Genomic DNA, 12,408 nt, shown 5'->3' on the forward strand with positions numbered 1-12,408 from the left:
AAAAAAAAAGTTAGAGAGGGAGGGAAGCAAACCATAAGAGACTCTTAAAAACTGAGAACAAACTGAGGGTTGATGGGGAGTGGGAGGGAGGGGAGGGTGGGTGATGGGTACTGAGGAGGGCACCTGCTGGGAGGAGCACTGGGTGTTGTATGGAAACCAATTTGACAATAAATTTCATATAAATAAATAAATAAATGAATAAATAAATAAATACATTCAGATCACCACTCTGGCTGCAGTGTGGAAAACAAACTCAAGGGGTCAAGAGGCAATGAAACCAGTCCAAAAAGTATTGAAGAAATCTAGGCAAATGGCCACAGAGGCTTGATTTTACAAGGTTGAAGTAGTGAAAGAAAAAACACTGAGGTAGTAATGGATGACGGGGTATGAAGAGAGAGGGAGAGGAGGTCTCTGTACAGTTGGAGAAGCCAGAGTCTGAAGGAAAGGAACAGTCCTAAAAAATACAGCCACCGGCAAGGGTAACCAAGCCCTGAAGAGTTAAGTGAACCATTCACTTATTCACTTAACAAAGATCTTCTGAGTGCCTACCAAGCGGGGGACAGACACAGTCCCTGTCCCTCAAGAATCTCACAGCATAAAAAGGTAGACAGGCATTAAAAACACGTAACAGTAAGTATAGTCTCCAACCGACATGTAAATGCCAAGTGCAGACTTCTCGGTTTCCATTCTCTGCTGTGGCAATCAGAGCCACCTCTCAACTCCTGTGATGTCAGATCCTTCCAGGGCACCGACCAACCATCAGGCAAACACAGTGGCATTTCAAAAACACACCTTCCCGTTGGACATCTGTAGTCACTGTCACGCTGGCAACTGATGGGTTTGAGTTCCTTGTCCTGCCACACCCCCCAAACTACCACGTGACCTTTGCTGAAGGTATTCAGAGTGGAATTTTGAGTCACCAACCAAAAACTCTCTTCATCCAAAATGATTATTTTAATCGGACTAATGACACAAGTCATTTTCTATAACGCTCAACTACAAACCTTGCCCCACAAACCCACACTTGCAAACAGGTGACCGTCTGGTAAACTGGTACCTGCTAGGCCCAAAGGTGAGCCAGGGAGAGGAACTGTCAGAACTCGGTCAAACTACTCATGAGTACGAACTACTCATGGGGGTAAGGGCGGGGGCAGGAGGGGAGGGGGAGTCTGCTGCTGTGTCTCTTTTGTTGCTGGTACCTAGTGAATGAGCCCTTCGCTAGTGAGGAATGAGAAAGGCTTTGGGGTCATGGATAGTTTCCCTCCCAAAGGTCCTCCTCCTGCTGTCTTCTATCTGGCTAAGCCTCCAGCTACTTAGCCATTCCCCAAGCAGAAACTTCAGAATCACCTTGGTCTCCTCCTTCTCCCCTCCTCCCCACCTCCGATGAGACCTGTCAGCCACACTGCCAAACCGGGTCTCGGTCTGGACCCTACTCGTTATCCCCAGTAGCTGCCTTGGTGGAGACCCTCTTCTGCTTTCATTGGGCCCATGCGGAGAGCCTTCCAACTCCTCCTCCTCCTCAGTCTCTCTCCATCCATTCTTGTCATGGTTTCCAGACTTAGCTCCCTAAAACACAGAACGATTCTGTCTCCTCATACGGGACAGATAAGACTCTGACCGTGTGATGAAAATGTTAGCTGTAAAACACTAAATATATCAACACCTAGTTTAGTAGATCCTTAAAGTTTAAAAGCTCATATGTACTTTCCTACTAGATTTGAGCATATTAAGAAACTGATTTAAATCGCTAACTCACTTGCCTCAAAGAAGAGTGGTTATGTCTGGGTTTTTGATGAGAAATTAATACACGGTCATTTTTAAAAAATCAGAAAAACATGCAGAAGATCATTTAAAATAGTCCTAGTCCCACCATCCCCAGATGGCTGACATTTATTAAGAACTTATTTTAACCGTATTGCCTAATTTAAGCTTTACAAAAACCCTGTTAAGTTAGGTATTATTATTACCTTTCCTTTATAGAAGCTGTTGAAAGTGAGTGGAAAATAAGTGGAAAATAAGTGGAAAATAAGTGAAGCCAAGCATCAACAACCATAAAATGTTAGTATCTGTCCACTTTTCCTAGTGTGTTTCCTAGTGTGTATACCTTTTAAAACTAAGATCAGTCTACATATATTTTATAGTCGGCTTTTACCCCCCAATGAATAAGAAGTCATAAACAACTTTTCAGGTTAATTAACATCATCATTTTTATTAAAGGTACATACGCCTAAACCTACTAGTTCCCAACTGCCTAGCATGCTGCCTATTACAGAGCAAACAAACAAATACTCGTTGCATAAATGAATGCCGTATTTTATGTCATCAAACCCCTGGCTGGGAGGGCGGGGAACGCTGATGGATTTAACTACCCAAAGCATTACTCCTGGAGGATCCAGTGTCCCACGGTGAACCTACCATGTTTCTCAAAAGGAATGTCATCTTCTACAAAGGGTTCAAAATCTTCCCGCTGCTTTATCATGTAGTCCACGGTCTCTTGTCGGTGCCTGAGATGGTTTCGGGAGTGTCCCTCCAATTGATCGCCAAGTGCTCTGAACAGGCAATTGCTATCAAAACAAAAATGTCGGTCAAGACCTTTTAAAAATGAACTAAGTTCATCTGACACTCAGATGGCCAGGCCATCCACGGAAATCCTTCACACGGAGATAAAGCCTCAACTCTGACAGTGCAGGGTTCTTCCCAAAGGCTGTGTGCAGAGCACTAGGGCAGGCATTCAAGCACATTACCTTCTTGAGAAGCAACAAACTCGGACCTCGTTCCCCACTTACCAGCCGGCTGACTCAGGAGACATTCGACTCCCGGGGCCTCAGCTGCTTCAACACCTGGAGGTGGTGGTGATACGCTACCCGCCTCAAGGCAGGGTCCAGACATTCCAGGCCATTCCACACCCAAGGACTGGGATTCCTAGGCCCCTTCCAAAATAAGACATTGGCTCTAGTGCTTCTTTTCTGAAACAAGCTCCAGGCTAACTAATCATTCATCTAACAAAGAGTACCCAAAAGATAGCAACCTGTCAAGTTCCCGGTATAAGCAATTGAACTCTACATCCCGTCTGAGTGCTACAAACACAGTGGAGAAAATGAGGACAACACACAGCTGTGCTGTGCAACGACACTCCCCTCCCTGGCTCCTCTCCTGCCATCCAGGGAGCCACAATGCTATTCCCGCCAAATGGAAACTTTAAAACACACTGTTTGCTTCTAAAATTAAGATGCTGGGGGGCGCCTGGGTGGCTCCGTCGGTTAAGCGCCCAAATTCAGCTCAGGTCATGATCTCACAGTCCGTGAGTTCGAGCCCCGCGTCGGGCTCTGTGCTGACAGCTCAGAGCCTGCAGCCTGCTTCCGATTCCATGTCTCCCTCTCTCTCTGCCCCTCCCCTGCTCATGCTCTGTCTCTGTCTCAAAAATAAATAAAAACATTAAAAAAAATTTTTTTTTAATTAAGATGCTGGTAATAAACTTTAAGAGCTATCTTTACTTGGAAACCCCTCAAAGGCTTCTAAAGTTCCAAACTGTATCACAAACACAGAGCCCAGATACACAGAAACTGAAGTGAGACAACCACAATCTAGTATCCTTAAAACTAAGGAAATAAGCCATTCAGAAGCCAAACTGTTGCCCAGTCTCGCACCAAACTGTTTACTCTTCCAAATGAAGATCTAGGATAGTCTAATCACAAAATAGAAACTCATCACTTTAGAACTTCAGACCTAAATGTGTAGGAGAAAGAGGTTTTTTGTTTTCAATTCAGAAAAGTGAATTTTCAACGGAAAGCTATAGAGAAGGCAGGAATTTCTTCAAACGTGTAAGGATGTTTATACATATATACGTATACATACAAATATATGTATATACATATATACATACACGTATATGTATATACGTATATATGTATACGTACATATATATACGTGTGTATATATATATACACACACATGTACGTATATATATATATACACACCTACATGTGTGTGTGTATATATATATATAGTACACGTGTGTGTATATATACACACGTATATATGTGTATATATATACACACGTGTGATATATATATACATACGTGTGTATAGTGTATATATATACACACACGTATATATACGTGTGTATATATGTGTGTATATATATACACACATATATACACGTGTATATATGTGTGTATATATATACACACACGTATATATACGTGTGTATATATATACACACGTATATATATACATATATACACATATGTACACATATTTATATATACACATATATATACACATATACACACACACACACACACACACACACATATATATATATATATATTTGCAAAGGGGAAGAAGAGAATGTAAAGAATGCAGATTCCATAAACTGGAAACCAAGAAACTATGCGTCAATTTGGGGCAAGATTCTAGAACAGACTGGAATACAGCCATTTCTATACACTACCCTGAAGTGTCTGTTGCTAAGATATTTTCACACACAGGAAAATAAAGGAAGGTAATGGATGAAACGTTTTCAATTTTAAGTGTTTCTCAAACTTCTTTAAACCATTGCTACCTGCCACCTCTAGTCAGTCTATTCTTGAATCTAGTTTAAGAGGTGTGATTCAGCACAAAATTACGCATTTAGTTATTTTACATTAAGTTCATGGTATTCTACAGAAAGTAACAGGCTTTCTAAGAACTTTCAGTAATACGGGCAAGTGTTCTCCACATAAGCCAAAAAAATAGGCTTAGGCACACTGCATGAGCTTGACCAAGTTCATCTACACACTATATAGGCAGACACAGAAATACACACGAATGTATACAAAGAAGAACACCTGAAACCATCTTTTAAAGTGCTCTTACGATGTGCCAGGGACTGTTCTAAACAGCACATGCATTAGATGTGGTTGGTCTTCACAACTCTATGGGACGGGTCCCGATACTATCCCTCTAGGGTAACTTATCCATGGTCACAAAACCAGTAGATGGCAGACCCAGGATTCAAACCCAGGCACCAAAATGTTAGCTGTGGTTATCCCTAGATAGTGGAATTAGCAGTACCTGTTAAACGTATTTCTGTATTTTTTTTCTATATTCACTTGAATTGACTACAAATAAATAGTCGAAAGGAAAAATCAAGGTAGACAAATCACTTCCTTTTCTGGTGACACGGGAAAAGTGAGCAAACGCTATATAGTGAGTGTAATAGGTACCCTCGGGGGCCCAGCAAGGGCACTCATGATAGCCATAAGAACAGTGCAACCAGAACCCGAAGGCCCTCGAGAAGATCCCCACTGCTTCCTGAGCCCACACCCTCCCCCGTTACCCTCCAGCAGGGCTTCTCCACCCCACACTACTGAACTTTAGGACACTTCTGTGTTGTGGGGGGTCGTCCTGTATGCTGTAAGGTGTTTAGGAGCATCCTTCGCCTCTACCCACTCGATCCCAGTAGCACCACCACCGCCTCCCTCCCTGTCACTTGTGACAACCGGAACTGTCTCCAGACATTGCCAAATGTCCCCGGGGGGGTGGGGGGGGGGGGCATCGAAACCATCTCTGCTTGAGAACCACTGCACTATCAGAATACATGGAAAGCCTTGCATTTGAGTTCCCAAAAATAAGCAATTACATTCAGTAGCATGGAAGAGTTCTGGGTTCAGTAGTTGAGCTCAGTAGTTGAGTATGAGACAATATTGTTTCTGTGTCTCTGGCCATCGAAAGAACTACAATGGCCTTCTAGGCTGCAATAAGAGTAGTAAATGTTCAGAAAGGGCAGAGTGGGGTGGAGGGGCAGGTTTTGTAGTCTTCTTTGAGGTCAGACTACTGCCAGAGTACTACACATGATTTGTCGTTACCACATTTTAAGAGAGACATGTTCAGATGAGAAGTGGCTTTAAACTTCATTCATAATATGAAAAGCATAAACAACTAGTGATGTTTAGCCTAAAGAAGGCTCAAGGGGACATGAGAGCCACCTCCAACTATGTGTCATGATGAAAGGGATGCTGTGTCTGTACAATAAGACTAAACTAAAACATGGGAGTTCCAAAGACACAGATTGGGGTAAATGAGAGGAAACTTTGTTTTAGCTCTATGGAAACAGACTATAAACCAAAGATCTTGTAAATTTTTATCTGTTGGCAATCCTCAGGAATTGCCTACATTTATGTGCTGTACAAAACATAGCCAATAGCCACGTGTAACCACTGAGTACTTGAAATGTGGTTAATCGAAACTGAGATGTGTTGTTAAGACACTGGATTTTTTAATAGTATTTTAAAGACATAAAATATCTCATTTAAAATATTTATAGTGATTACACGTTGATGGATTATAATATTTGAACAAATAGTGGCTTAAATATATATATTAAAATTAGTTTCACCTATTTCTTTTTACTTTTTTTAACACGGCTAATGGAAAATTTTTTAATTACATAGTGGCTTGTTTTATTTCTATTGGACAAGCACTGGTCTAGATCACTGATTCTCAAAAGTGTTATCTCTGACTACTTAAAAACTTATTTGCAATGAAAATTCTCAGGCCTCACCCCAGGCCTACTGAGTGAGACATTCTGGGGCAGTCTACCAATTTAGCTCCCCCAAATGATTCTGTTGCATTCTAAAGCTTGAGAAACACTAGCCTAGAATCTAGACTCCAAATCAGTGGTTTGCAATTACGGCTGCACATCAGAATCACCTATGGACATGTTAAAGGTTACCAATAACCAGGCCCCAGTGCCTGAAATTCTTTAATAGCTGATCTAGGAGAGCTCAGACACTGTATTTTTCCCAAAGTTCCCAAAGTGATTCTATTGTGCCACCACAGCTGAAAAGCACTGAGCTAGACACAGAGCTGCTGTGCAGGGGATGCAGGTACCAATGGATAATTACACAAGATGATGTGTGAAGATCCTTCCATCACTAAAATCCTAGGATTATAAAAACAAAATAAAAATTAGAAAAATAAAATAACTTGTGGGGTGCCTGAGTGGCTGAGTTGGTGAAGTGTCCAACTTCGGCTCAGGTCATGATCTCACAGTTAGTGGGGTTGAGTCCCGCATCGAGCTCTGGTGCTGACAGCTCGGAGCCTGGAGCCTGCTTCGGATTCTGTGTCTCCCTCTCTCTCTGCCCCTCCCATGCTCACCCTCTGTCTCTCACTCTCTCCCTCTCTCTCTCTCAAAAATAAATAAACATTAAAAAAAATTTTTGTAACTAAAAAAAATAAAATAACTTGTTTAGGACAGAGATAAATGGCTAAAATTAGTGATTCTTTCATGTTTTAATTTTAGAACACTACTAATTAGTAATGTAATTTAGGGCAACATTCAGTAGATGCGAGTGGATACAGTTCAGAGAGATGCTATTGTACTGCCTAATCCAATTAGAGATTCTTTTCACACTAGAGCCAATCATGTTTTTAAGGACAACACCAAGGTTAAAATATTTCTTTCTTGTTTTGAAACAACCTAATTTATGTGGGTCCATACAACACGACAAATATGAAGGCAGCCCATGATGCATTACAAAACCCTATAAATAGCTCTGTGATTACTCTGCTAAATTGACTCAACTCACGTAAAGGCTACATTAAAGGACACCGGCTAATGTGTCCCCAAGCACTCAGAGGTTCGAGGATGCTGTAAGTACCATACTATCTACGATTATGCCTCCATAGCGAGATGCTATGTCAGGCTACTCAATATTGGAATCGGACTAGAATGGAAGAGTGGAGGCTATTGACTTTTTAATATTACCATAGCTTTATTCTGTTTCACCAAGAGTATCCAATGAATATGAATACAGACTCTATTGATGCCTACTAACCCATCCCACACACAGGAAACGCCACCCATTGCACGGTGATAAAGGCTGTCATCACCATCTCCAAAAGCGTCACAATACCAGAGGGCCGACCACAGTCCATCTCATGGTACCCATGGGAAGAATTTGTGAACAGAAAGCGGGGAGCTTCCTGGAACTCACACAGAGGGAATTATCATTATCATCTTATCTAACATTGTCTCAAGAACAGGGGCCTCGGAAGGGAGCGACACGAACATTCCCGGCAAGCTGGCCTCTGCAGTCTCGCTGCCACTGTTCTACTTTGTAACCTGATACTCTGTCATCCTAAACAACTTTATATGTCTCAAAAATAACGTGCTCCTGTACCTTTACATACATTACTCTTCAGCCTGAAGTGTTCTCTTGGCACATTCCTACTGGTCCTTCATGACCCAGTCTGAGTAGGACCTCCTCGGAGAGGCATCTAGCACAGTGTAAGTTGCAATAAACATTTGCTGAATGAATGAAAAGGCCTTCCTGATCCCTTCAGGGAGTGCTGGCCACTTCCTGCTCAACAGTACTATAACCAGTCACTGTTAAAAATAGATCAAACTCGGGCGCCTGGGGGGCTCAGTCGGTTAAGCGTCCGACTTCGGCTCAGGTCATGATCTCGCGGTTTGTGGGTTCAAGCCCCGCGTGGGGCTCTGTGCTGACAGCTCAGAGCCTGGAACCGGCTTCAGATTCTGTGTCTCCTTCTCTCTCTGCCCCTCCCCTGTTCACGTTCTGTCTCTTGATAATAAGTAAACGTTAAAAAAAAATTTAAAAATACACCAAACTGGACTTGATTTATATTATCCATTCTCAAAGTGTGGCCCAGTTTGGGGGGGGGGGGGGGGGGCGTATCTCTGAGACCCCTTCAAGGTATTCTTGAGTTCAAAACTAGGGTGTGACTTATCTTTTTCGCTCTCATTCTCTCACAACTGTACAGTGAAGATTTCCAGAGGCTCCCTGATACATGAGGTTATCACTCTGACAGTTAAGGGAATGTGTGTTTGTGTATTCTTGTTTCTAATTTTCATTTTAGTTTCAAATACAGTAAATGTGGACAGTTATGACCCATAAACAAAGCTCTTTGGAGTTCTGGGTAATTTTGAAGAGTGTAAAGGGATCCCTAGACCAAAATGTTTGAGCCCACTAATGTATTTATCTCTTACCAGGCTGTGAACTCCTTCAGTATTTTAGTCAGCAATGGATTCCCAGCACCTTGTTCAACCAACGTTTGCTGAGTTAACTAAACAAGTATGTTCTCGTGGGGGCGGGGCAGAGTAGAGGTAGTACCCCCAAAGTTTCCCATGGCATTATGAAAGCTCCCTCGAGATTTTACAATTCGCTGTGCTGCAATTTCTACTCCTAAGCAACCCTGTGTTGAGAACTTCGGTGCCCTGGACACCCTGACACTGAGAATATGTCCACTATAACAGACACCAACAATGCAGTTCCATGCAAGGAACAGTCCCACCCCAATCCCAGTGTAAAATAGTCTCCTGGCATCTGGTTTATACAGCAGTGTCTTGTGCTTGTGAGTTGGATTGGGATAAGTAAGGCCCAGAAGAGTTAATAAACTGTATTTGGTGAAATCCAGGCACTAGACTAAAAGCAAGACACGGCAAAGCAGGACTTCAGTTGTAGTGACTCCACTGAGAGAATGTTCCTTTGAGGGGCACTTGGCTGGCTCAGTCGGTGAGCATCCGACTCTTGATTTTTCAGCTCAGGTCATGATCCTGGAGTCATGGGATCGAGCCCTCCGTCCGGCTCCAGGCTGAATGTGAAACCTGCTTAAGATTCTTTCTCTCTCCCTCCCTCTCCTTCCCTCCCTCCCTCCCTCTGCCCCTCTCCCCTGCTCTGGAAGTTAGGAAGGGACAGGCGGACGGAGGGTGGAAGGAAAGAAGGGAGGGGGGAAATGCCCTTGTGAGACGCCCAGCTGAGGGTCTAGTGGGCCTCCGTGGTATTTTTATCATTCATTCATACGACAGAACTGCACTGAGTGCCCTCTATGTACCTGGCACTATGCTAGGTGGTGGTGAGTCAAATGCAACCGAGGTCTAAAGCCAAGTGTCTAAGCATCGAGCATATGTAGGAAAGGTGGGATACATAAATTAGGGTCAATTCATAGTCTTGATTAATGAGCCACAATGTAATGTGAAATCCAAAAAAACACTCTCTTCCCTCGTTCCCATGCTTAACAGGTCAGGCACTTCTACACAGCCTTTAATTCCATCTTATTCCTCCCTCCGCCCTCTCTGAGCCCTCAAATGATGGGAAGGACAAGAACAGCTAGGCTGTTATTAATACTGTCTCTTCCAGAGTGACATAATCCGGTAACCAGACTCCCTCTCACCTACCCCTGCAATGAGGATGCTAGCTGTTCTCCTCCCCCTCTCCCCTACCTTTTTCCTTCTGCCATCCATGCTCCTGGATCCATAGCCCCTTCCCTTTCCCCACTTTCTCCCTCCCACCCCACTTATTTAGCCTGTGTTCCCTAAAAAAGCTGGCCCTAGATTCTGGTCTAAGCCCCCAAGCAAGCTGGGGTAAGCATCAGAGGAGAAAGTGAGGCCCGTGGAAGTTAGAATTAGAGAAGTCACCTTCTGCTCAGTAAACAGCAGGCCCTCACAGACCTAATTTCCCGAGTGTAAAAGGAGGGCAACACCGAACAGTAAGAACTCAAAAGGGGCAAAGCGTTATACCACGTGGGGCTTCGCCTCTTTCTCCGTGTCTCAGCATCTTTCTGACGGCCCTACGTGCTGTCCTGCTCCTCGAGGGACGGGCTCCATCTCATGCCTCCAGGTCTCAGCTTAAATGTCACCTCTCAGAGGCCTTCCCGGGCACCGATCTAAAGGACACCTGCTCCAGTGCTGCCTCTTAGGACCACTTCACAGCTTCCTCGTGGCCTCTGCCACCATTAGGGCAACTGGGGATTACTCGAGCGTCCCGAGGGGAGGGGCCTCGCCGCCTCGCCCGCCACCGGACCCCCCGCACTGGGAAGCGGTGGCGCCCGGCGCCGCCTGAATGAATGACTGGACGAGAGCGGGCGACGGTGGCCATGCCCGGCGCGTCCCCCGGCGCCGCCTCCCGCGCTCCCGGGCCCGCCTCACCCGTCCCCCGGCACCTCCCGCAGCTTCAGCCCCAGGGCCTGCAGCTGGTTGGCGAAGCTGACGAACTCCTCCTCGCAGCCGCCGCCGCCGCCGGACTCCGGCCGGTTCCGCCGCTCTTTGGCCAGGGCCCGGCGCGCCGCCCGCTCGTCCCGCTTGCGCTCGGCCTCAGCTTTCCGGCTGCCGCTGCCCGGTCGGCCCTTCGCCGCCTGCTTTCGGGACATGGCCGCGGTTCGCGGCCCGCAGCGGCAAGACGGAAAGCCGCAGGACCGCCGGGCGGCCGTCTCAGGTGTCAAGGCAGCGAAACGACGCGGCGACGGAGCCCGGCGACGGCGACGCGGCCACCGCGCCTGCGCGGGCGCCGGGCACCCGGGTCACGTGACGTAACCCCGCCCCGCCCCCGCCCCCCCTCCCCGCGCGGCACCATAGAGAGCTCGCCTCGGAGAGCTAGAGGGGCACCCGTCTTTATTGGCTCCGCTCTTCCCCCTGGTGGTGGGTGGTGCTGACTGAGGAGCGTCTGGCCCCGGAGAACGAAGCAAGGAAAGGTTAAGGGAGAGAAAGGGAGGGTTGAAAAGTGAGAGATGAGGGCAGCGGCAAAAGTGAGGAGAGAAAGGAATTTAAAAATTTAACGCTACGCATGAGCCCACAGTTGGAGTAGGCGCATTCACGTGGCTCAGTCTTGTTTAAGTATCCCCATACTACGGGAAACTGGGCCTGAGAGGGTAAGTAATTTCAACACGATCACACATCGAGGAAGCGGAGCTTTGCCCTGTTCCAAAGCCCATACACTTTATTTGATCCTTCCCTTCTCTACCTCTCTACCATCCTCATAACTCAAGGGAGAAGTTGCCCTCGTCCAAAACTTCTGGCAACTAGGGTAATGTTGACTCCACTCGAGGGTGACCTCCCCGACCCCTCCCTGTCCCTAGGTTTGCCTTGGGTTCCCTGGGATGCGAGGCTTTCAGTTTTAAAGCCAGGACAGTCCTGGGCGAACCAGGATAGTTGGTCGCTGTCATTCACACCCACCTACTCTGGAACCTAATCCCTCTGTAACCTCCTCTCCCCTGCAGTAATCCCTTTGTAAAAAGGCAAACTGAGGTATACCAACATTTTGAGGGTTTGTTTGAGCATACATCATTGGCATCGGAATCAAGCAGTGCCAATCCAAAGGTGGTTGGGGGCGCTCCTCCAACAGGACCTAGAGGAGAGGATTTTATAGAGAAGACAGGAAGCTAAGCAAGGAAATTATTTGCTTGGTTGTAGCATAAGCGCTTGACTTATTTGGGAAAACCTATTTGACTGTGCTTCGTTCTTAAGTTTCATTTGAGAATCCAGCTCATTGACTCTGGCTTCGGTTTGGGTTTGCGTTCACTTCTGTGGTTATAAGGTGTTACAGCCACCTCAGTCTAATGGTCTCCTTGTCTACTTATCTTAACCCCCCTCTCCTCCCTCATCTAAGCTCCATCTCTCTCCCTTCCCAT

The 12,408-nt window shown here is 45.7% G+C and overlaps 1 protein-coding gene across 2 annotated transcripts in view; it reads right to left on the bottom strand.

Annotated features, from left to right (window-relative positions):
- OTUD3 (OTU deubiquitinase 3) overlaps nucleotides 1-11,295 on the bottom strand; it is a 30,420-nt gene extending 19,125 nt beyond the window's left edge. For both annotated transcript variants that reach the window (XM_078452294.2, XM_078452295.2), the window contains exons 1-2: nucleotides 10,931-11,295; nucleotides 2,416-2,564 (exon numbers count right to left, since the gene is read on the bottom strand). In XM_078452294.2, the coding sequence (XP_078308420.1) occupies nucleotides 2,416-2,564; nucleotides 10,931-11,151 (370 nt within the window). In that variant the 5' untranslated portion in view covers nucleotides 11,152-11,295. The remainder of the gene's footprint in view (nucleotides 1-2,415; nucleotides 2,565-10,930) is intronic.
- Between the last annotated feature and the right edge of the window lie 1,113 nt (nucleotides 11,296-12,408).

This window comes from Panthera onca, chromosome C1, assembly GCF_046562875.1.
Source record: "Panthera onca isolate mPanOnc1 chromosome C1, mPanOnc1 haplotype 2, whole genome shotgun sequence".
Taxonomy (NCBI): Eukaryota; Metazoa; Chordata; class Mammalia; order Carnivora; family Felidae; genus Panthera; species Panthera onca.